Source organism: Taudactylus pleione, unplaced genomic scaffold (assembly GCF_031769625.1).
Source record: "Taudactylus pleione unplaced genomic scaffold, aTauple2 ptg000152l, whole genome shotgun sequence".
Taxonomy (NCBI): domain Eukaryota; kingdom Metazoa; phylum Chordata; class Amphibia; order Anura; family Myobatrachidae; genus Taudactylus; species Taudactylus pleione.
The window spans coordinates 2,632,948-2,656,624 of record NW_028284554.1 but is presented as its reverse complement, the minus strand read 5'-3'; the positions used below and the strand labels follow the sequence as shown (position 1 = coordinate 2,656,624).

Genomic DNA, 23,677 nt, shown 5'->3' with positions numbered 1-23,677 from the left:
TTTACTCCTCACCAGGATGAAATCTTATTGGTGCCCAGCATCTGCCCTTTCATAAACAGACCCCCCAAGTTTTCCAAATCACCACAGTATGCAGCATAAAAGAATTTTATTATTTGTGGCTGGACTGCAAACATTAATAAATTAGCCCCTTATTCACACAAAGGAATTATTCCATTACATCACACTTAAGAATATCAAAGTAAACAACTGTCATATTAAGTACACATTTATTGTGAATTTACAACTTAGTTCCTCACTCTGACAGAGCTCTTTGTGGCATCAGGATTTCATAATCATGTCCGCCGTTCCAGAACATGCTTTAGTGCCAAACAGCTGGAAGCTCTTGAGGAAGCATTTCAAAGAACACCGTACCCAGATCTGTTAACAAGAGAGCAGCTGGCTTTGTGTGTCAACCTACCAGAAGCAAGGATCCAGGTAATACACCACATATCATTAGGATTATGCAGTATTTACATTTTTATAGAACACATGCTTGATACAGCTGAAGTCAATTGCAACTGTTTTTCCCTATCTACTCCATCCCTCATTTGGGTGATTACATAGAGAGTACCCTCTAAAGGGAAAAAAGCGCTATATAAATAAAATAAAATTATTATTATATGCGCCTTCCTCCCCGTCTACCCCATCTGTGTCTCACCTGTTTGTCTACCCTTCCCCTATAGAATGTAAGCTCTTATGAGCAGGGCCCTCTACCCTCTTGTGCTTCTCCTTACTTAACTTTCATCTACTTCTTACTCCCCACTAGGGCACCTAACACTTGGTTGCTTATGCTCTGCTGCTTATGTGGGTGTTGTGGTGGCTAATGTAGCAATATATATTATCAATGTATTTTTCTTGCATTCTATTGTATTGTACTGTAAGTCTTTAGTCATGTATTTGTTTATATATTTTGTCAGGCGCTGCTGCACACTTGTGGCACTATATAAATAAATGATAATGATAATAATAATAATAATAATAATAATAATAATAAAGCAACAAAGCAGAACCTATAAACTCCATATCGATTGATGTCAGTCCACATTTCCTAGACAGTTGACAAACAACATAGAGAGATTTGTAAGGTCCACTTGGACTGGTGGTGCTGCTGACCAATGGTAGAATCAGCCTAACCCGTGTATTGGTGAGGAAAGCAAAAGCAAGATGGTCATTGCAGCTGTTCATTCCCGCAAACCCATAAAAAAGCTGACAATAATGAGGGTGGGAGGGTGTGACAGGCAAGAGGAACTAGAAAGGTCCACTGGACATAACCTAAAACACTCCTCCCCTAAATACATTACCAATGAAAGTGTATATGTGTAAAATACCTATGAACTAGAACTATTAACACTGTCCAGTCAGACATAATAAATGCCTTCTGTCACCCTTCTTGTGGCAAATACTAAAACCCAACCCCAACTTGCTGTCTAGTGTGCTAAGTGGTCCATTCCCTAGATAGATACTGTAGTTACCTAATAAACCCAAATAAGGAATAAAGGGGGATATTTACCAAGTCTTGGAGAAAGATAATGCAGAGAAGCAGGGACATTTCTAGAGAGGAGGGGGCCCATGTGCAGTCTCCGACACGGGCCCGCTCCTCTCTGTCTGGCTGCCGGCTGCGTACTGAGCGGTGCACAGCCAGCTCCGCACTTATAGACTCTGGGCACTAGAGTGTGCCAAGAGTCTATAGCACATGCACAGGTCACTGAGAAAATGGCCGCTGGGGCCATTTTCCCAGTACTACACATGTGCAAACAATGGGAGAACGGCCGTGGCGGCCATTTTCCAGCTGTTTTTACAGGCGCAGACACCGGAGCCGAAGTGGGACTCCGGATAGGTAAGTTTTATGGGTGCAGGGCAGTGGTGGCTCCAGAGGTGGGGCTGCAGCACAGTTCAAAATACAAATAGGGGAGTCACACCAACTGCCAGTGAGTCCCAGCCAGTGATGTTTGGCAGCATTTGAAATGACAGTTGGTGTGACTCCCCTATTTGAATTTTGACCTGCGCTGCAGCCCCACCTCTGGAGCCTCTGCTGGTGCAAGGTGTGCGGTGCGAGCCCCCCCCTGGACCCAGGGGCCCGTGTGCACCGCATACCCTGCACCCATTAGAAATACACCCCTGCAGAGAAGTTGCTCATAGCAAACAATCAGCTTCTAACTGTCATTTTCTAGAACAACCTGTAAAATGACAGGTAAAAGCAGAATGGTTGGTACTTTATCTGTCTCCACTTTATCTCTCATCAAGATTTGATAAATCTCCCCCAAACACATTCCTTACTGACACAAGGTAATTGGCATAATTAATTATAGCTCAGATACAGTTTCTTCCAAGAAAATAAAATAGTCAATTTTTAAAATGAATTAAGAAATAAGGGCCTGATTCAGAGATGTACGCTAACCCAATAATTAGCGCACATCTCCGCTGCTTTGTACTCTGCGAGTGCGCGGGACACATTCTGCGCATGTGCAAAATGGGTCCTGCGATACTGCACAGAGTTAACCTAAGACTATGCCTGATTGATAGGCAGAATCGTATGGGGGGTGGTGCGGGGGCAGGGATGCCCTACATTCCTGGAAATGGGCATGTCACCCCTGTTTTCTGGGAGTGCTGGGGCCAGGGTCTGCTTCCATGGACACAGACTTACTGGCCTTGCAAGCCGCCGGGAACCAGTCAGGCTGTGGTAAGTTTCAGTACATCTTGTAATGTTGTAATGTATAGCATCATTTTAATTGAAATTTATATTATTTATTGAAGAGCAGCGTAATTTATTATTTAAGCACAATCAATCAATATACTGATGATTAACTATTGTTTTAATTACCATTCTGTATATGTATATAATCATCCATTTATGTAATTTGCCTATGATATTCCGATGGTAAAATTGTTTTCTGTCTTTCATCAGGTGTGGTTTAAAAACCGGCGCGCCAAGTTTCGGAAAAGTCTGAACCCTAAGGCACATGGAGATAAACTTCACACAGAACTGAAAAATCTGCAGGGAGAGAACATTAACTATCGTAGAATGTCCACATGGTCAGTTTTAAGGAGAAGTAGTTCTGTGAAGAAATGTGAGGCAGGGCCTTTTGTTTCTTGCCAAAATTGTATCTGTCAGTTGCAGTGGAACATTCAGATACCACCATCCAAATCTGATCAACTGTACAAATGTGAAAACAATGTTGGTTGCTTGTCTACTCAGGAATCACATTGTCCAAATGTATTTCCATTACCACTTAACTCTTGGCAATAGGTACACTGATCAAACAAAAGGTCTGATTCAGACCCGGTCACACGGCTGCGTTCGCATGCAGCCTGCCGATGTTTGCAATCTGCACACGCCTACAAGACACAGTTCATGTGCGCAAACCAGTCACTGCGATTGGGAAGCATTTGCAGCCAGATGCTCCGCAAGCATGAGTGACAGGACGTGCCGTTTGTGGGTGGTGACAGGGGGTGGTCGATGGTAACGGGGAGTGTGGTGGTGCGAACGCGGGCGTGTCTGTGCATTGGAACGCCATTTTAGAGGTGTGCATAATTAATACGCATCCTCAGTGTACACATCACATGGCTGAATTACACACAGCAGCACTCGCAGTGCTTGCGGTAGGGTATGGTCAGCCAAAAGTGGTGCGTATGGGTCCGATGTCTGCCGATGTTACCGATTGTTTAATACACTTCTTGGAGATGACGTATGTTACTAAAGGAAAGTGGGCATCTTGTGTCAGGGTGGTGGGCATCTAATTTCATACCGCGATCACATGGCAAAACATAGTGGGCATGCTGATGTCTTGCTAGCGATCGCGGGATTTGCATACTTTGGCATCGGCAGGCTGCGTGCGAATGGACCCTTGCACCTGAGTCTGAATCAGGCCCAAAGTTGTCAACATAATGAGTATTCACTAAATAAAACTGTTTCCACCGCAGGTTATAAATAAGAATTGCAAATTTTCTATAGCAGTAGTTATAACATTATTTATTCTATACCCTGTAATCATAATGACTGTTAAACTGGTTATGTAGCTCGTAGAAAGGTATTTTAATGTGTTTCGCATTTAAAATTGTTTTTAAAGTTGTTTCTTTTTACTACAGTGTGGCTCAAATGACAGAATGCCATAGGCACGAGTGATCTATACTATAGCAATTTTGAGCACATCAGAAATACTGTATCATGATCTGCACTGCAAACAAGTCATTTTCATTACTTAGAATATTACATATATCAATGGCTTTGGTATGAATTCCCGGCTGTCGGGATGCCGTTGGCCAGAATACTGACAGCGGCATCCCGACAGCCAGAATCCTGACACCCATAGGAAGTCACGGTAAGTATTTTTCTAACCTCTTACCCTAACCTACCCTCCCCGGTACATAAACCTAAACTCCCCCCCTAGTGCCTAAACCTAACCTCCCCCTCACCGCAACCTAAACCTACCCTCCCTCCTAGTGCCTAAACCTAACAACCTCCTCCCGGCACCCTAATTCTAACATTCCCTACTCGGTGCCTAACCCTAACCGTCCCCTTAATGCCTAACCCTAACCCCACTACCTAACCCTAACCTCCCCCTAACACCCAGATACTTACCTTCGGGATGCCGGCGTTCAGGGTACTGGTGCCGGGATCCCGGCCTGTCGGGATTTCGGTGCTGGTATTCAGACCGTCGGCATCCCACATGCCGGGATGCCCACTACATCCCATATCAACTACTGTAATACCATATTTGGTCATGTGTCTTAGCCAGGCATGCAAGCAATCACAGTGAAGAAGTGCTTCCACTATACATTTCCCTGTTACTGACCAGAGCAGATGTGTGTGCATTCTGAGTGCCTTATTCCAGAGGTTCCCAAACATGATCTTCAAGGCACCCCAACAGTTCAGGACTGTGTTTGGGAACCTCTGCCTTAATCTGTCACTATGACACCTGCAAATATGTCAGAGCAGCAATAACAGTGAGATGGTGTGACACTAGATAAATTAGAGAAACTTTAGTGTGTAAATTCACTTGCTTTGCTCACCAAATGAACTATGTTGACATGCTTGAAGGCTCATTGAGTTAGGAGCCACTTTATGTCATGGACACAATGCCATATAATAAAGTGACTATATCCTATTAAAGGCAAAATGTCCAGTGAGTATACTGTAAGATGTGTAACTGAAGCCAATATCTGAAATGGCCACTTGGAGTTTATTTGATATAAGTTCAGCTACTTCTCAGATGTAGATGACAAAGTTGCCAATGAAAAGGCTCAGATGCAGCATTATCCGCTTTGTTGGTTACTGATGTGTCTTAGTATAGAAAAGTAGATGCCTTCTCAGAGTGAAGGCTTGGTTGTGACAACTTGTTCCTTTGTTCTCAGATGAACAGGCTCACTATAGTTTATTTAAACTGCTCTCATCGCACTATGGGCCTGATTCAGAAGTGGACTAAGTGCCAATATTACGCAGTTGAGTGATGTTTTTTGACTGTGCATGCGCAAAAAGTCTAAAAATCCTTTACTGCACATGTACAAACCAATGGGAGCAACAGTGGCATCGCAATAGGGGTGCGGGCCACACTGGGTGTCTCCTTCGGAGGGGATGACACCAAAATGCCAGCTGCTCCTCAGTGACAGGAGCCGGGTGCTGCAGTGTAACATTCTGCTGCAGCATTCGGCTCCTGTCACAGAGGAGGAGCCGACAGGGGATGCTGGGCATGCCCCGAAGGGATTTTCTGTGAGGTCATGCCCCCTTTATGTTAAGCCATGCCCCCTTTCCCTTTTCTGTTTGAAATTGCATATGAAATCGCTAATACTTGAGAGGGGCTTTGCAATCCGTAAGAGTTTCAGGGTGGAGTCTGGGAGGCGACCTAAAGTGATTGCAAAAAGGGACTGTTTCATTGGCGTGTTAGGGGATTATAAAAAAAACTTATTCTGTGTTTATGTGCAAAAACAGGTAAAGTAATGCAGCATATGTATTAATGGGGAGATTCACACAGCTTCCCACAACAAAAGTTATACCATACAAAAAAATATAATACAATATTTGCGCAAAAAAACCTGTAATCATGTAATCATGAGAAGGATAATCACCCTTTTAAATCCAGCATCATAATATTGAAGATCCTGTGTATTTAACGTTTTGATATAGGGATCAAAACAATGAAGTCCTCCTTTATTCTAGGAAGGTTGATACATCAACAGCAACTCATGATGATATAAAATGAAAAAGAAAAATCCAATAGTGCAAAACACCTTTATGATAAAAAAGGTTTTAAATGTTTAAAAATAAATGCACTCACAAACATAATTTTTTTTATCTGGTCAGATAATTTGTGGAGATATTGGGGAATCTGATGCTGCACCATCTCCTGTCTGGTTACTCGTTCAGCCAGTTCAGACATGATGTCTGCCCTTGGGGGAAATCTCTCAGCTGGATCCATAGGGCCTGAACAAACTGTCAAGGTTCTGGTATTCTGTAGATCTGGCCTGCAGCCCAGAGTATTAACTGAGGAGTGCAGGAAACAGGGAGGCTTCAAGATACCAAGACTCATTGGTAATACAGGTACTGGCAGGCTAGAGACACTAGGTATCACATACCAGAGCAATGCAAGGATACTAGAATTGGAACAGGAACCCAAGCCACAAGGCAGCCTCTCAACTAATGGTCCAAGGACCAATCATAGGAGAAAGTTCTGGAAACACAGGAGATACGGAGCCTGGAACGATCTTCAGGCAGGAACACAGTTGTTCAGGCAATGAGTCTTTCCTAGGCCTGGAAATATATAGGGATTGGTAACAGGTAATTGGTCAGGCTGACCAGGTGAGCAACCAGGTGAGCGGTAATCACTGGGATAGTCTGTTGGAGGTTTTTCACACAGCAATGAATAAATGTTTAACCCTTTATGGGTGGCTAAGACACAATTCGTGACAGCCTCAGTCTTTCCTTGTCACTGCGTGTGGTGAATGGCATATTAGCAATTTTTTGTTTTTATGTTGGGTGGTACATAGGGGCCAAACTTTGTCTATGGGGCTTTCAAATACCTAGTTATGCCCCTGGTCATGTATGTGGATGATCTGTTGTTAGCAGGTCTGGAAAAGCATATAGCCACTGTCAAGCATCTGTTAGAACAGATATTCCAGTTAAAGATCTAGGGCCTGTACATCACCTTTTAGGCTTGAAGATCTAATAAAATTTGAGCTCAGAAACTGTCACAATTAATCAGCAGGGATATATTGAGGCAATACTTAAGTATGCAATGTCAGATGCAAAACCAGCCAGTACTCCCATTGACAAAGTCATAAAAGCCATGTCACCAACAAGTGAGACAGAGATAGGCGGTATGAAGAAAGGGCTTCATTCAGCAAGGAAGCAGTTGCTAATACGCACGTAATCCGCTGATTGTTGCATTCTGCGCATGCGTATGCACCACAGTGCTGGAACTGGCCACTGTGATTGGGACTGCGATCGCAGTGACTATGCAGACCCATTACAGAGTGATTGACAGGAAGTGCCGTTTGTGGGTGGTGACAGGAGGGAGGTTGGCGGAACACAGGCGTGCCAGTGCGTTTCAACTCCATTGCAGGCGCATGCATAAATTAGCCACTGAGATGCTCTACGCAGCCTGAGGCCTGATAGTGTGCGCTGAAGTTAGCAATTTCTGGGTAAAGTCAGGGCTTGTACAAGTGTGCGTGAGGCTGCGATGGTACTCGATTTTACAGATGGTTTCACAGTCTTGCTAAACATTATGGATGTGTGTAAGGTAAAGTGAGCGTCCTTATGTAGTTCTGCAGTCAGAGCTGGCCCTGGCCAATTTGGTGCCCTAGGCAAAATTTTGGCTAGTGCCCCCTAGCAGATAATCCCACCAAAAATCTTAGTGTTTATACGTGGACACCAAAGTAACACATATTGAAATATATAGCCATATTAACAATATAGTATTTCACTGTGCAAATATACCAAAGCACCCAAAGAAATCAAAAGGTGTTATCAAACCTTAAAACACAGAAAAAAAAATGATGTGCTTTTATTTTAGGATATTTGGGAAAAGTGTTATTCCACATAGATGATAGTTCCATATATACACAGACACACACGACTGGTCGATCAAGACAATTTAGAGCAGAGTACAGTGCAGCATAAAGCAGCGTGCAGTGTGCCCCCTATACACAGTCACTTTATATACAGCACAACCACTTGTGAGTCTGGAGTCTGAGCACAGCCAATACAGCAGAGTATAGCGCAGCACACAGAAGCGTGCAGTGTGTATAGCGCAGCACACAGAAGCGTGCAGTGTGTATAGCGCAGCACACAGAAGCGTGCAGTGTTCCCCCTAAACACAGTCACTTTAGAGTACAGACACTCGTGGGCACAGAATGCCCTCCTGCGGCCATCTTTCTTTTCTCCTCCTGTAGCCAGGATGAGCTTCTGTGCAGAAGCTCATTCTGACAGTGACCTGGCTCAGCTGTCAATCTGACCTGCTAGCCACTGCGCAGCCCAATCTCTGATCGCAGCAATGGGAGGGGGTGAGGGGCAGAGCCGTGGATGCCCCTAGGCATTCTAGTAGCCCTAGGCATTTGCTTAGAATGCCTATGCCAAGGGCCGGCTCTGGCTGCGGTCGCAAATCGATCACAATGGATTAGCATACTATCGCAGTTGAACTGCCTGTGTAATCGCTATTGCATTTGCATTCCGTAGTGATTCTGCGGGTCGATGTTGGCCAAGTGCGCATGTGCAAGCTGTTGCTATGGGTCTCGCTACAAAGGGGGCGTGCTGTCGATGTTGAGTGACAGCATGCCCTCTTTGGTGGGCGTGCCGGGGGCATTGCTGCCCAGATGGAGGCGGTCCCATGGGAACGCCTACCGTCTGGGGCCGGCCCCACTGACATCACAAGTGATGTCAGTGGGAGTGCTTTTGGCTCTGATAGACCCAAAAGCACTCCTGGGCTTGCGGCAACGAGACCCTGCCATAAGGTCTTGACCATCGCGACCATCTTTTTGGCCGCTCGCTATAGCTGTGGGTGGTCATGGGAACACCTCTCATGGGAACGCCTCCGTCTGGGCAGCCATCCCCCCGGCCCGCCCACCAAAGGGGGGCGTGCTGTCACTCAACATCGACAGCACACCCCCTTTGGTGCGAGATCCGGAGCGACGGATTGCCCGTCGCTATCTGAGTCTCGCACATGCGCACAACGGAGCCGGCTCCATCGTGCGCATGCACTCTGGGCCACCATCAACCCGGTTGCGAGCGCTCAGTGCTTGCGACCGGGTCTGAATCAGGCCCTGAGTGCCTGGGAAACAACATTGAATTACAGTTAAATAAAATCTTAAAATACTTCAAGGGTTCAACTTCCTTGAAGTTAGGGTTTTCAAAGTCTGGAAATTCTGCATTCTGTGGTGCAGACTCAGGATCAGATGAGGAGGACCGATGTTTATACATGGGATACTTAATTGGACTGAGAACATTTGGACTGGAATATACAGGGATTTCAGAAAGTGCCTCCACAGTGACTGTGTGCTAAATGTGGTACAGTCCAAATTTAAATAGGGGAGCCACACCAACTGTCAGTGAATTCCAGCTGGCGATGTTCACTGTTCATTATTTGTTGCATATTCCCATGGCTTACAGATGGACTCTGCTGATATACTCAAGTAACATATAATGTTTATGTGCCTGGTGACAGCCTGAGTGAGGTGGGGGGGTTAGAGGGGAGTGCTCTCCAGCTTTTTTCCTCCTCTCTATGCAGTGACCCTGGCAGGATGACGTCACCAAGGCACCACTGCGCATGTGCGACACAGCGCACTTCACTGTGTAGAACAGTGTTACCCAACCTCGGTCCCCAAGGCACACTAACAGTCCAGGTTTTAATGATATCCATTCTTGACCATAGGTGGTTAAATCAAAATAACAAAGTTACTAATTAAGACAGCTGTGCTCAAGTATGTCTATCCCTATACCTGGACTGTTAGTGTGCCTTGAGGACCGTGGTTGGGAACCCAGGGTGTAGAGTGTCACAGTACTGCACACATGTAGTACTTAGCTACTCTAGGTGAGACCAGTATTACCTGCATTACCGTTATTATAGGCATCACCAGTGGCCACCTCTGTTACCCTTCATTACTGTGTATACTGCTGTTAACTCTGTGTTACTGCTGTTATCAATAAACTTGCAAGCCTGGTTAAAGACTCTCTGTGTGGACTAGTATCCATTTCACATTCTGCTGCTATCCTATTGAAATTACCCAGGTTTCACCAATAAGTTATATCAATGTAAAAAAACAATTAATTTGAATTGAAAACAAATACTGGACAAAAGGGGAACGGAAAAATATTGCCTGGTAAGAAAGAAATGTTTTAGGTCTCATTCCTTCATGGAATACAAGCAATTGTGTGACAGATAAGAAGTGTTTAGGGGTAGATGTATTATTTTAAAATTGTGCTATCAGTGGTAAAAAGGTATTCTACTGATCTACAGTGTGTATTACTAGAACTTTGGGCGTGATTCACGATGGATCGCTATTGCGGTCGCGGCTGCGATTCCGCATGAAGATCTGCTGTGAAAATATGCTAATGAATGCAATTGCAAAGCTGCCGCACAAACAGCATAGAGACTCCCACTACTGCTATCTCACATCCGTAATACCTTGAAGTCCTGTGTATACATCGGGAACATCGAGTAACGACAACAGGTTACAACAGGTCTGACCTTACTCAGAAATTGCTAACTCCGTCGCATGCAGTGAGTACTCAAGCTGTGTATGTCGTTGCAGTGCCTAATTTTTGCATGCCCATGCAACGGCTTTCAAACGTACAGGCGCGCCAGCATTTCCCCTACTTCTACCCCGTCACCTCCCCCAAACACTGACGACCCGTCACTCGGTCTGCGATGGCTTTGTATCTGCGAAGTTGATCGCAGTGTGATCGCAATGCTAACTCACGCATATGCATGCGCAGTACGCACCATCGTCCGATCTGCCTACACTGTTGCAATTGCGATCCGTAATGAATCAGGCCCAATGAACTATCGGAAAAGAATACATATCACTGCAAGGTGATAATAGTATTCACTCTATATAATGCCCCACTGTAAACATCCTAGATCTCTATAGGGCTAATTATATCCTCATAGGTTTATAAACCTAACCTTAATAACACTTCATAGGTTGTCTACTATATTTTTGATTCACTAATGACTGTTTGTGGATGGGACATTGTATTCCTTGTAGTCCTTTTAATTCACAATTCCTTATTTTCTATCACACCTCTATCTCTCTAAAGGGCATATTTACTAATTATCAGGTTTCAAACTCAACAATTAGAATTTCTTATCTTACCACTATTCACAGCAATAAGAAATTCACATTTGCCCTAATGTACTAAAAATCACATGCAGAGACAGGGGCTCCAAAAGGAGCCCAACCTTGCAATGTGTGAAGCCGTAAAATGATTGCAAAAGCACTAATTTCCCTACTACATTGGGAGCTGGGGTCATTCTGTGCATGCAATGGTTTTGTATCTGCAATGCTACCTCATGCACATGCACTGCGGTGCATACGCATGCGTAGTACACACCATCAGCCGATCTGCATACGCTGTTGCAGTTGTGATCCATGATGAATCAGGCCCTTAGTTATCAGGAAGTAACAGATTTTTCAACAGTCTTTAGGGTAAATGTATCAGACCTTCTAAAGAGAGAAGTGGAAAAATGGAGAAGTTACCCATAGCAACCAATCAGCTGCTAGCTAGCATTTATCAAGTACATTTTATAAAATGACAGGCAAAAGCTGATTGATTGCTATGGGCAACGTCTACATTTGTACACTTCTCCACTCTTTTAGAAGATTTGATACATCTTTCCCTTTGTACTGTATCTAAACACATGATTTGCTTTATGTAGGAATTGAACCACAATGACATATTGTTCTTTGTAAAATCATTATGGTTTCTGTTGCTGTAACTATGATGCCTTGATATCTGGGTTAGGGTTCAGTGCTCTGTAAATTGTAGAATTACTCCCAGTATTGTGTTACAATAAAGGCAATTGGGAAGTCTTGGTTCCTATACAGTTTATTTGGTATTACAAGGTGCATACAAACTAATGTAGTAGAACAAAGAATTTTTGTGGTTAATACCCCAGTGTACATAGGAAGATGAGAGAACTTTTGAAATCTCTATTGCAGTTTCCAAAAGGGACTGTCCATTCTTCCCTTCTGCTGTCAAAACTTACTGTAGTAATTCTTGTCATGAATGATCAGAATGCACCTGTCATCATTTCAAACTGGTTTAGTGGATTTACTTGCACCAATCTCAATTTGCACTAGCAGTAGCAACTGGCCCCTGTTCTTCACAAGTGACCGCAGCAAGAGATTTGTGGTTTGCTGCCAGAAAGCCCAATGGCCGTGGCCCTCTGCCATGCCTTCATATGTGGTATGCTAGTGTAAGGTATGCAGATTGGTCATCAAACAAGTGATACAAGAGAAATTTTGCGATCCATGCCATGAAAGGCAGCTAAAAAACCTGTGTGATATTCAACAAAAATCTGTAGACACAATAAAAATATGGTTTCAAGTGCTCTTTTTAGGTATAGGCTGATTAAATGTTTGTCCCAAATAGTTGAAAATACAATTCCTAGGAGTTCAAATGCATATAGTCACTTTTCTGTAGATCGAATGTTCCTTATTGGATGTTTCATAAAATCCCAGTCTTGACACCTCTGCAGGATCTCTCATGACCTGGTTTCTCCAATGGTATGGTATTTATTTCCACACTATTACCCCTCAGTGTCAGTATAATCGTTGAGTTGATATCATCAAGGACCTTTTATGAAAGGCACAGTCTCAGATACGCAGAGTACGTGGAAAGTCTGGTAAACAAGGGGACTATGGATAGGCCAAGTAGGATTGCTCTGAGGGAGCTTGATTTGTCTACCTATAATAATTGGTCCATACATGGTTAATAACCTGATACCACAAAATCAAATGATCCAACTTCTATAAAAAGATCTGTAGTTAAGCTCTCCAACTGTTGTGTGTTGCCATATTTTAATAGATTGGACATTAAAACCAATTTTGGTTTAATAGAATATTACATATAGGTAAGACAGCCTAGAACTGTATATGGGTAATAACACATGCCACATTTCCACAGTTTTAGACAGAGCTTTATGGGGTTTCCCCTACATTGTGAATAACTAAGTTTATCGCTCTTCAATTTACAGTATCTCTCTCCAAGGCTTGATACATCTTCCACAAAATAAGCTCAAAAGAAGCAGTGACAAAGACAATGTTTTATTATTCACTTAAGGTATAAGAGAAAATGAGTGTGTTACAGTGTGGCAGATAAAAGAGTGAACAACAATATATGATCTTAGAGTTCTGAGTTCTGTTGATTGTAGTAAAAGTATTCTATTCATCTATTTGTAAGAACGTGATTATCTGGCAATAACTGATGTTTCATAACTCTATGTTTAATGGCATGATATTTTTATGTAACTACTAAATACAGCTATAATGTCCAGTGATTATGCTTGGAGATTTCCATTCTAGCAATTGGCTATCCTGTGAATAAATATATAGAAAGTCTCACAACACATACTTTTACAAAATAAATGTAACTGAACATTTCTCATGTATCTTAAACTCAATTCTTCATTTCTCGACACCGGCTGGTGAGTCCAGGTTCCAGTAATTTCTAGCTGATGGGAAAACTAGTACACAGAAAAATACACATAAGTGAGTAGGTCAGTTCTGATGAGAGTGAGATAAGCATTCCCATGTAACTGCACTGGTGGTTGTGTACCCATCAGTTCATGAACCTTTTCAGAAAATAATCCTCATGCAATAACTCTATTGAAGTCCTGCAATAGCTCCCGGAACAGGATTATACATCTAGCTTAATACTGTATAAATGGCACATTTGTGGAGCAGAGATTTGCTACCTACAAATTTTCCATACCTATACAATATTATACATTTTAAATATACATTTGCCTGCAACACTGTGCCGTTCTTTAAAGATCCTGTTGAGGCCTTTTTTTATGAAGTGCTAGGAACAAGCTAAAGAAACAGCTAAAAAAATGTATTTCTTTTTTAACTTCCTGTATAGAAAGAAGGAATAACAATAATCGTTATTATACAGTCATAGAAAAACATTATTGCAGCATAGTGAAGGAGATATGATAACATATTACTGTATATCAATAGCACAATGCATTTACTTTCCATTCTTCATGCAACTCTTCTCCTGGTCTTTCTGCTGAATGGGAGTTTTTTGCAAAAAGCCCCCTCTAGTTACGATCCTTCCATATCCCTCAGTATGGGAGAAAGCATAGCTGGACCTTCTTGAACTATTTCTCTTAAAGGCAGAACGTAATTCTACAGTCTTCTTTTTTGAAGGAATCTGCAATAAATAAGTTTACAGTTCCCATAATTCATTAAGCTAACCATGTAACGCAAAATAATATCATATAAAGATAAAATGTGACTGCATGGAAGATCTGTAATTCAGCCAAGAGATTGCCTTGTTTATGGTCTCTGAGTGACAATTAAGATTATTTATAAAAAGCTAAAAATAAAAGAAAATTTTTCCTCGGTGCTAATAGAGATATTTCTTAATGTATAATACAAAAACTAATCAACATCCATGTGTAACTAAAAACATAATAAAAAGTAAGAATGTTGCAGCTAGTTCCAAATATTTAATTAGCGAAAAATCCAATCTAAACACAAGAAAAAGAAAGGTGTGTAACTGTGTTATTAAAAATATATTAAATAAGGTTATATGATGCTGGTAGGGCAGTAAGTGTCAATACATGTATATAATAATAATAATAATAATAATAATAATAATAATAATAATAATAATAATATCAATTTAATATCAATTATAAAAACCAAACACAATATAATAAATATATGTATATTCTTAAAAGATCATTTCACATGTGTAGCCCTTTAAATATAATTCATGTTGAAAAAATATATATGAGATATATTCTCACAGGATTGTCCAATCCAAAATTCCCATATAATTTATAAAGAAAGTCCCGAAAGTTATAATCTGCAGTGTGGAACTACAAGTCCCAGAAAAATAGCAACGGACAAGCAAGTGAAATAAAGCTGTTTAATTCCCAGAGAACCTGGCTTAAAACAAAGGTTCCTAGGTCCGGCAACCATATATGTAATCACCCGATAGATTGGGGCTTCCTATTATATTATTATATTATGTTATTTAATTGATATTACATTATTATTATTATTATTATTATTATTAAGAACATGCCTTTAAATTAACTGCCCCAGCAGTGCTATATAACTTTATTTAATATATTTTTTATTATTGCAGTTCCAAACCTTTTTTTATATGCAAAACATTTAAAGACAAATAGCATAAGATATACAGTAGCTTTAAATAGTATTAATACACTATAGAGTAATAATTCTTAATATAGTTATAATGAATAATACAGTTCAAAACGCAACAAACATCTTTAAATACTATTATACCATTTGCAGCCAAAAGAGATGGTTTTGAGAAAAATATTTATAATATATAATTAATAAGTGTTTTCATGTAGTAATTTACATTAAAACTAACCAGACTGAAAGTAAAGATTGACAGGGAAGACCTGTACGCAATTGAGCCAGACAATGTCCAAAACTGGCCCGGCGATGAAGAAAGTTAACTCTTACCATTGCAGCCCAGTATTGGGGTAGCTCAGTGACATATTTTTCATAAATGCAGATGAAAAGTGAAGTGATAAGTGAGAAAATAATAAAAATAATAATTTTATTTGGACAAGAGCAAGAGGTGGCCTTGCTATATGTAGATGTGATCCTGACTACATGTTAGTTCATTATAAACATGTTTGTGCTTATTTATCAGTTGGAAGTTTTGTCATCAAATTTACATTTGAAAAAAACAAAATCAGTAAATCACTCCCCCTAACACCAATACTTACTGTTGGGATGCAGGCGGTCAGGATGCTGGTGCTGGGATTGTGACTGATGTCGGGATTCCGGCACCGGCATTCTGAGCACCGGCATCCCGGCTGCTGATATTTTAACTACATTCCCACCTGCTTACCTTTCAGCCCCGATCTGGCCCGCTGCCCTTATACACTAGTATGGGCATCTTCATCAAGCTCTAAAAATACAAAATTTTCGGTGCTTGACTGCTGGAACCAGGGCCGGCTCCAGGGGTTTTGGGCACCCTGTGCCGGCCCCCTCCAGCGCGCCCTATCTTCGCGCGCGGTGAAGCCATGCAAGACCAAGAATGGGGGCGTGGCCTAATTACCATATGTCACGCTTCCTGCGTGACATTATTAGGAGGCGTGTCCACCTCCAAATAACATCAGGCTTGGGGGAGCCTCACTAGCTGGGCTTCCCCCAGCCCTCTCCCATCACTGAATAGATGCCTCCCGATTTAACCACCCGCGGACCACTTCGGCCCAAAGGTGGAACAGCGGGACAGTAAAGTCCCGCTGAAATCAGGATGTTGGGGAGGGGTGCGCCCTCTATTGGTGGTGCCCCTGTGCGACTGCTCAGGTCGAACACCCCTAGAGCCGGCCCAGGCTGGAACATTCACCATCTTCAAATCCCTCTGCCACTGTCCGTCTCCTTCCGCCAGATGCTGGGGTTTTGTGCACTTGCGTGAATCCTAGTTCACGCAGGTGCGCTAGCACTGCCGAGTGAGACTTGGCAATGTTAATTTTCACTGCTGCGAAAGTAGCAGTGAAAGGATTCGTGGAGATTTTTGGATCAGCTGTCTCCGCACCAGAGCAATGATGAATTACTCCGGCACTCACTGTGAGATGGAAAATTTAACATAATGAATAGGCCCCTTAATATCCTTAAATTGTTGCTATTGTTATTCTTAAATTCTAAATACATAAATATAACAAAAAGCATAGCATCCCTACTGCCTGGTTTTTATTTAAGGAAGCTTAATAGGAGGAGCATCATTATAAAGAACAATACAACACTGGTATTTCAAAATATACATCCATTTTCATTTATAGGATAAAAAATATATAATTTAGAATGGGCAAATGCATCAAATAAATATTTAAAGATTTCTTCCTGCCTTGGTGTGACTTACCGATTTCATCAGTCCAGGAACTGATACTCTACACCAAATGTGATAGAAAAGCGAGGGGATGATGCTTAAAGTTACAGCCAACAATAAAATAAGCCATGAATACCCATTGTTTATGGAATTGACCATGGCACCTTGGATAAAAAACAAACAAAAAACATTCATTAGTAATGATAAGCCACATATGGGCTGAGGAGCTCTGAACAGTTCAATCTAAACATAACCAGTATAACCAAATTCCCAGTCCTAACACCCACTAAAATAAAGACACAAACAACACTTGATGGTAAAATGATATTAACTTATTAATGACAATTAAATAATGCAACGTGGCTAAGAAAGCATTGTAGACCATCATCATGGCAGGAAATAGGATATAACAGAGAGGGATACCTCCGCCACTCACACAGACTGGATTGTGAGTATAGACACCTCCCCTTACTTCAATGTCCTTCATGAACATGCCACAGGACCCCTCACAAGAGCAGGAACCATTGCAGTACATCATAGGGAAAGGTGCCTAACAATTCTACAAATATAACTATTGCCACTAAAAGCAATACTATCCCACCAAACAACAGAAAGACCAACAGGAGCAAGTCAAGCCACAACACACAGGCAAAACCAAAAGCAACCATAAAATAGGTGGGTAGCTTGATTTTAATTTAAAAGAGTAAATAAAAGAGTCCATAAATGTGAAAAACAGCTACATCACACATCCTACAGAATATACACACATTTGCTAATAATATACTTAACCCTAAAAGTTACAATTCATGGCACCATGACAATCATTAGGGACTATGGGACATATGAAGCAAAGTAAAACAGATGATTACCATCTATTTCTCAACAATAAGATTATGTGCACCAGTAAGTAAAGATGTGCGTGGCCCCCCATGTTTTGGTTCTAATTGATCATTAAAAATATGTGTGTGTAGGAAACTTTAAAAGTGCTGTTTAAAATCCAGAATGGGAGAGCGGCCTGCGGTTAGTAAGGTGTACCCACACCTCTGTGTGAACAATTTGAAAGTAAAAAATCAACCTAAGGCGCTACCCTGCAACTAAATTACGGAATGTTCAAGCTTATGCAAAAAATTCAAATTCACTCAAATAAATATTCTTAAGCATGTAGATCCATATCCATCAAATATAATGTTTACTGTCTCTATTATATAGCCATATTACACCACTAAAAAACAATTCAAAGGTCATGGTAAAATATGCTAATTTAATACGTTTAAAAGACAGGAAAACACATAAGTTCAAACAGTGCAGTGGTTCAATGTCCGAGGTAAAGTGCATTCAATGACTTTCAATGGGTAAATAAATAAATAAAAAATTTGCCAGATGGCTGTTTTACCAAACACAAGAGGTAAACATGTGGGGTATAAAAATGGATAGGTGGTCCTGAAATACGTTGGCAGGAGAGGAGGTGCTTGACCAGGCTACTATACCAAGTACAGAAGGGCTTGGAGGACGGAGATGACGATTCCGGATTAAAGCAAATCACAGGTGCACAGCTCCAAATTACTAATTATATATAAATACATTATGCAATAAAATTTTGCAATAAATAGAGGTTTTTAGCATAATCATGGCCAAGGTTATGGGCCTACCCACCATATTCAGGTAACCTCTATAGGGTAGGTCCCTAACATACTAGGGTTCAAATCCAGAGAGCAGGACACCCCCAATCCAGCTCAGCTGAGCCACCCCAGGGCATCTCTCTAATGAGAAAAGTGAAGTGTAAAGTAGGAAAGGTAAGAGCAGCTGCTGCTGCATGTATGGGATAGAGAAGTGAAAATACAAATATAATAAAAATAAACAGTAAGTGTTAAAATGTGCAAAAAGGGAAAAATGTGTTATAATGCGATGCCCTGAAGCAGATTAAGCAAAGCAATCCAGGGGACCCACGCCCCAAAAATCAACCCAAAGTTGCACTACAGTATATAATTTGTAGGACTTACCTAAAATTGTGCCTATTACTAGTGTGTATTCACAATACCAGACTCCATACTTTAAACCAATAAGGAAGGGGTGCTAGTCCAGGTTGAAGGTGTCTCGGCCTTCAGGTGTGCAATAAAGCACACTAAATGGATTGTATAAAGGGTCCTGGAGTGCACACCCTGAATATATATAATGGGAGGTGCTACCTGTTGAGACTATTATTGCAGGCACAGAAACAGACAAATCACAGGTGCACAACTCCAAATTACTTATTATATACAGTATAAATACTTTATGCAATAAATAGAGTTGTTTAGCATAATCATGGCCAAGGTTATGGGCTTACCCACCATATCCAGGTAACCTCTGTAGGGTAGGTCCCTAACAAACTAGGGTTCAAATCCAGAGCGCAGGACACCCCCAAACCAGCTCAGCCGAGCCACCCCAGGGCATCTCTCTAATGAGAAAGGTGAAGTGTAAAGTAAGAAAGGTAAGAGCAGCTGCTGCTGCATGTATGGGATAGAGAAGTGAAAATACACTGAAGCAGACCAACCAAAGCAATCCAGGGGACCCACGCCCCAAAAATCAACCTGGACTAGCACCCCTCCCTTATGTGCCTGCAATAATAGTTTCAACAGGTAGCACCTCCTATTATATATATTCAGGGTGTGCAGTCCAGTACCCTTTCTTATACACTCCATTTAGTGTGCTTCTTTGCACACCTAGGCAGTATTTGTGGTTCTGACAATTTAACAAATCAAATAATTTGTTTCAAAATAATTATAATGCCAATAATGTTCCTTTTAAGGTGCAGACCCATGCACTGAGCACAAGGCTGAAGGATGGGAACACTAATACTAGGCACTCATAGGTCAGCATATTCACATACGTCTAGAAAGTACTTCCATCAGATGCAAATTAACTATGTTTTTATAGCATAGCAGCAATTACATTACATAGGTAAATTGATCATATTAGTTGCTGTAAATTGTTTTAAACTTGTACAAGGTTTTATAGTTTGTAAGGGAATTAGAGTGGCATACTGACCTCACTATGCACAGATTTGATTAGCACCTTTTGCTGTGGGTGGAGGGCTGTTTGTAAGGGGGTGGGGGTAAATCAGGATGCACATATGTTTGTAGTCTTGTATATTCAGTTTAGAGTAGGCTGCTAGCCCGTTTAGGCTGTTAGGGCATTTAGTTTCTGAAGTGTTTAGTTCTAAAGTGTATTGAGCATTTAAAAATTAATATCAGTGTTATACTGGTGTTAAACCGAAGGAAAACATAGTGCAAGCCAACACTTACACAGATGGACTACACTCAAGCAACACAGTGAGTCAACAAAATAACTCCAGCAGTCTGCATAATCTGCACACTCTACCAGGGGCGTATCTATAATGGGTGCAGGGTGTGCGGGGCACATGGGCACCCAGGTCCAGGGGGGCCCCGCACCACACACCCTGCACCCATATTATTTAAAACTTACATGTCCGTGGATCCCGCATCAAGTGTCAGCGCTGCACAGAACACCGGAAAATTTCGCAGCAGACTCTGGGGTCGATTCAGACCCGGACGCTAAGCTTTGCTCTCACGCAGCCAAAAGGGGCCGGGTATGCAAATGCCCCGATCGCACTGTCTGGTGGAAGGACACCCTCTATGCCTTAGTGAGCGACAGCAGAGCGAACGCACGCCAGTATAAAGACGCCCACCTTTCTTTCTTAGCACACGTCATCTCCAGGAAGTGTGTGATTAATCGGTTACATTGAGAACCATCGGAGCTGCACGCAGCGCTTGAGGTAGACCCTACCCCACCGCAAGCACTGCTTCTTTGCTAATTATGCACACCCATAAAACGCTGTTTAGACGCCCAGACATGCCTGCGTTTGCACATCCACTCCCCCATTCATAAGCACCTTCCCCTGTTACCACCCACAAACGGCACTGTCACTCAAATTAGCATCCAGTCTGTGTACTACGAGTGCACAATTCCCGGACGCAGTGCCTGGTTCGCGCATACGTATATTGACGCATACGCATGCACAAACGTGCGATAATTGGCAATGATCGGACATAGCATGCATCCGCTGCTTAGCGTCCAGGCCTGAATCAGGCCCTCTGGGCACACTGTAGTGCCCAGAGTCTACTGCTGCTGCAGTGGCTGGCCAGCAGCGTCAGTCGGCTGCCAGGGAGAGAGGAGGGGGCCCTGCATGGGGAATGCACACAGGTCCCCTCCACTCTTAAGACACCCCTGCACTCTACACTGATCACCCTGGTTTGGACACTGACATTTCAAATGCAAGTAGCTGCTGCTAAGGAGACAAGTTTTGCAGTTTCTGAGAAATATGTGAATGCTCATCCCAAACAATGTAATTTTGCTTTTTATACACTTGATTATCCTGCCTGAATTTACATTATTTACTACTCTTCATTTGACTTTTATTCCTCCAACACTATTTACCTACTCTCTTCCATTACTTCAACAATGTATTTTACTGCCTAATTGTCTGCCTCCCCTCTAAATATCTGCCTCCTCTGCTGCGCTTTCCTGCCCTCCTCCTATTTGCTCACTAGCCATCCTTCGTTCTCGCCTTCCTACCTCCACCCTGAGTTAAACACCATGCCTCCTCGTTCCTGCCATACCAAACAGCTCCACCAGCTCACACCTTCACTATAGATCTACCCCACCTCCCGTCACCTACAAGCCAGCCAATCTCATCCACATATCCCCCGTCCCCTCCCTCCCATTCTCCTGTGCCCTCTAGAATACCAGATCTGTCTGCAATAAACTGCCCGCTATCCACGACCTCTTTATCTCCCACTCTCTAAATCTTCTCGCCATCATCGAAACCTGGCTCTCCTCCTCTGACACAGCTTTCCCTGCTGCTCTCTCCTATGGGGGCCTCTCCTTTACCTACTTTGTTAGACCTGACAATCGCCAAGGAGGTGGAGTGGGCATCCTCTTATCCCCCAACTGCACCTTCCGCAATATCCCACCTAAGCCCTAACTATCTTTTGCCACCTTTGAGGTCCACTCTATCCGTCTCTTCTATCCCATTCATCTCCATGTTGCAGTCATCTACCATCCCCCAGGCTCCCCCACCCAATTCCTCGACAACTTTGCTGCCTGGCTTCCCCACTTCCTCTCTGCTGACCTCCCCTCTATAATCCTTGGTGACTTTAACATCCCTATTGACATAACGAATCCTGCATCCACCAATCTTCTTGCCCTCTCCTCCTCTCTTGGTTTTTCTCAATGGACCTCCACCACTACCCACTGTCTCAGCCACTCCCTTGACCTTGTCTTCACCCATCTGTGTGCTTTCTCTGACTTCTCCAACTCTCACTTCCCCTTTTTTGACCACCATCTACTCTCCTTCACTCTCTCAACTCCTCCACCCCTCCCCTCACCCAAAGCCAACATCATGAGGTGCAATCTTGAGACTCTTGACCCTACTGTCCTGTCTTCCTTACTCCTCTCTCCCCTATCAACCATGGCCTGCCCCAACCAGGCGGCCTCCTTCTACAACATCACCCTCACTTCTGCACTTGGCTCCATTGCCCCCATCTTCTCTGTCCCCCTCCATCATTCCAAACCCCAACCCAGGCACTCCAAACTGACCCGGTTTCTCCAAAAACGCTCACATACCGCCGAGTGCCTCTGGAGGAAAGCTCGCTCTCTGGTGGACTTCCTTCACTCCAAGTTTGCCCTCTCTTCCTACGGCTCGGCCCTCTCCCTCACCAAGCAATCCTTCTTTGGTACTTTCAACACTCTCCTTCGCCCCCCCTCCGCCCTTCCCATCCTCCCTCACTGCATTTGACTTTGCCTCCTTCTTCTCTTCTAAAATTGAGGCAATCCATCACATTATATCCTCCAATCTCTCTGCTGCAACCCCACCTCTCCCACCATCTGCATCTCCCCACCACCCCACCTTGCGCTCCTTCAGCCCCACCACTGGTGACGAGGTCCACTCCCTCATTTTTTCCTCTGCCTCTCTCACCTCTCTCCATCTTTCCCTCATCATTCAAACATTCAAACATGCTTTTGTCACACCTATTCTTAAAAAACCCGACCTTGACCCATCCTCAACCACCAACCAATTTCTCTTCTCCCTTTCGCCTCTAAACTACTTGAGCGGCTTGTCTACAGCCGCCTCACCAGCCATCTCTCTGACAACTCCATCCTAGATTCTCCCCAATCTGGCTTTCACCCACATCACTCCACTGAAACTGTCCTGGCCAAAGTCACCAATGACCTGGTTGCAGCCAAATCCAGGGGCCACTTCTCTTTGCTTATCCTCCTGGACCTCTCTGCAGCATTCGATACTGTGGATAATCCTCTCCTCCTCACCCTTCAAACTTTTGGCATCTCTAACACCGTCTTTGCCTGCTTCACCTCTTACCTCACCAACCGCTCCTTTTCTGTGTCTGCTTCTGGCTCCACCTCCCCCCCTTCCCATTGGTGTCCCACAGGGTTCTGTCCTGGGCCCCCTGCTCTTCTCCGTGTACACCTCTACTCTACGAAAACTCATCAGCTCCTTTGGCTTCCAATACCACCTCTATGCCGATGACACGCAACTATACCTCTCCTCTCCTGAACTCTCCCCTTCTGTCCTCTCTCAGGTATCCAGCTGCCTCTCTGCCATCTCTTCCTGGATGTCCGAAT

At 43.0% G+C, this 23,677-nt stretch overlaps 1 protein-coding gene across 1 annotated transcript in view; it reads right to left on the bottom strand.

Annotated features, from left to right (window-relative positions):
- Positions 1-14,155: 14,155 nt before the first annotated feature.
- Positions 14,156-23,677, bottom strand: part of LOC148522184 (phospholipid-transporting ATPase IK-like) — a 295,966-nt gene continuing 286,444 nt past the window's right edge. The window contains 2 exon segments of the mRNA XM_088474278.1: positions 14,156-14,368; positions 17,069-17,199. Coding sequence (XP_088330404.1) covers positions 14,156-14,368; positions 17,069-17,199 — 344 coding nt within the window.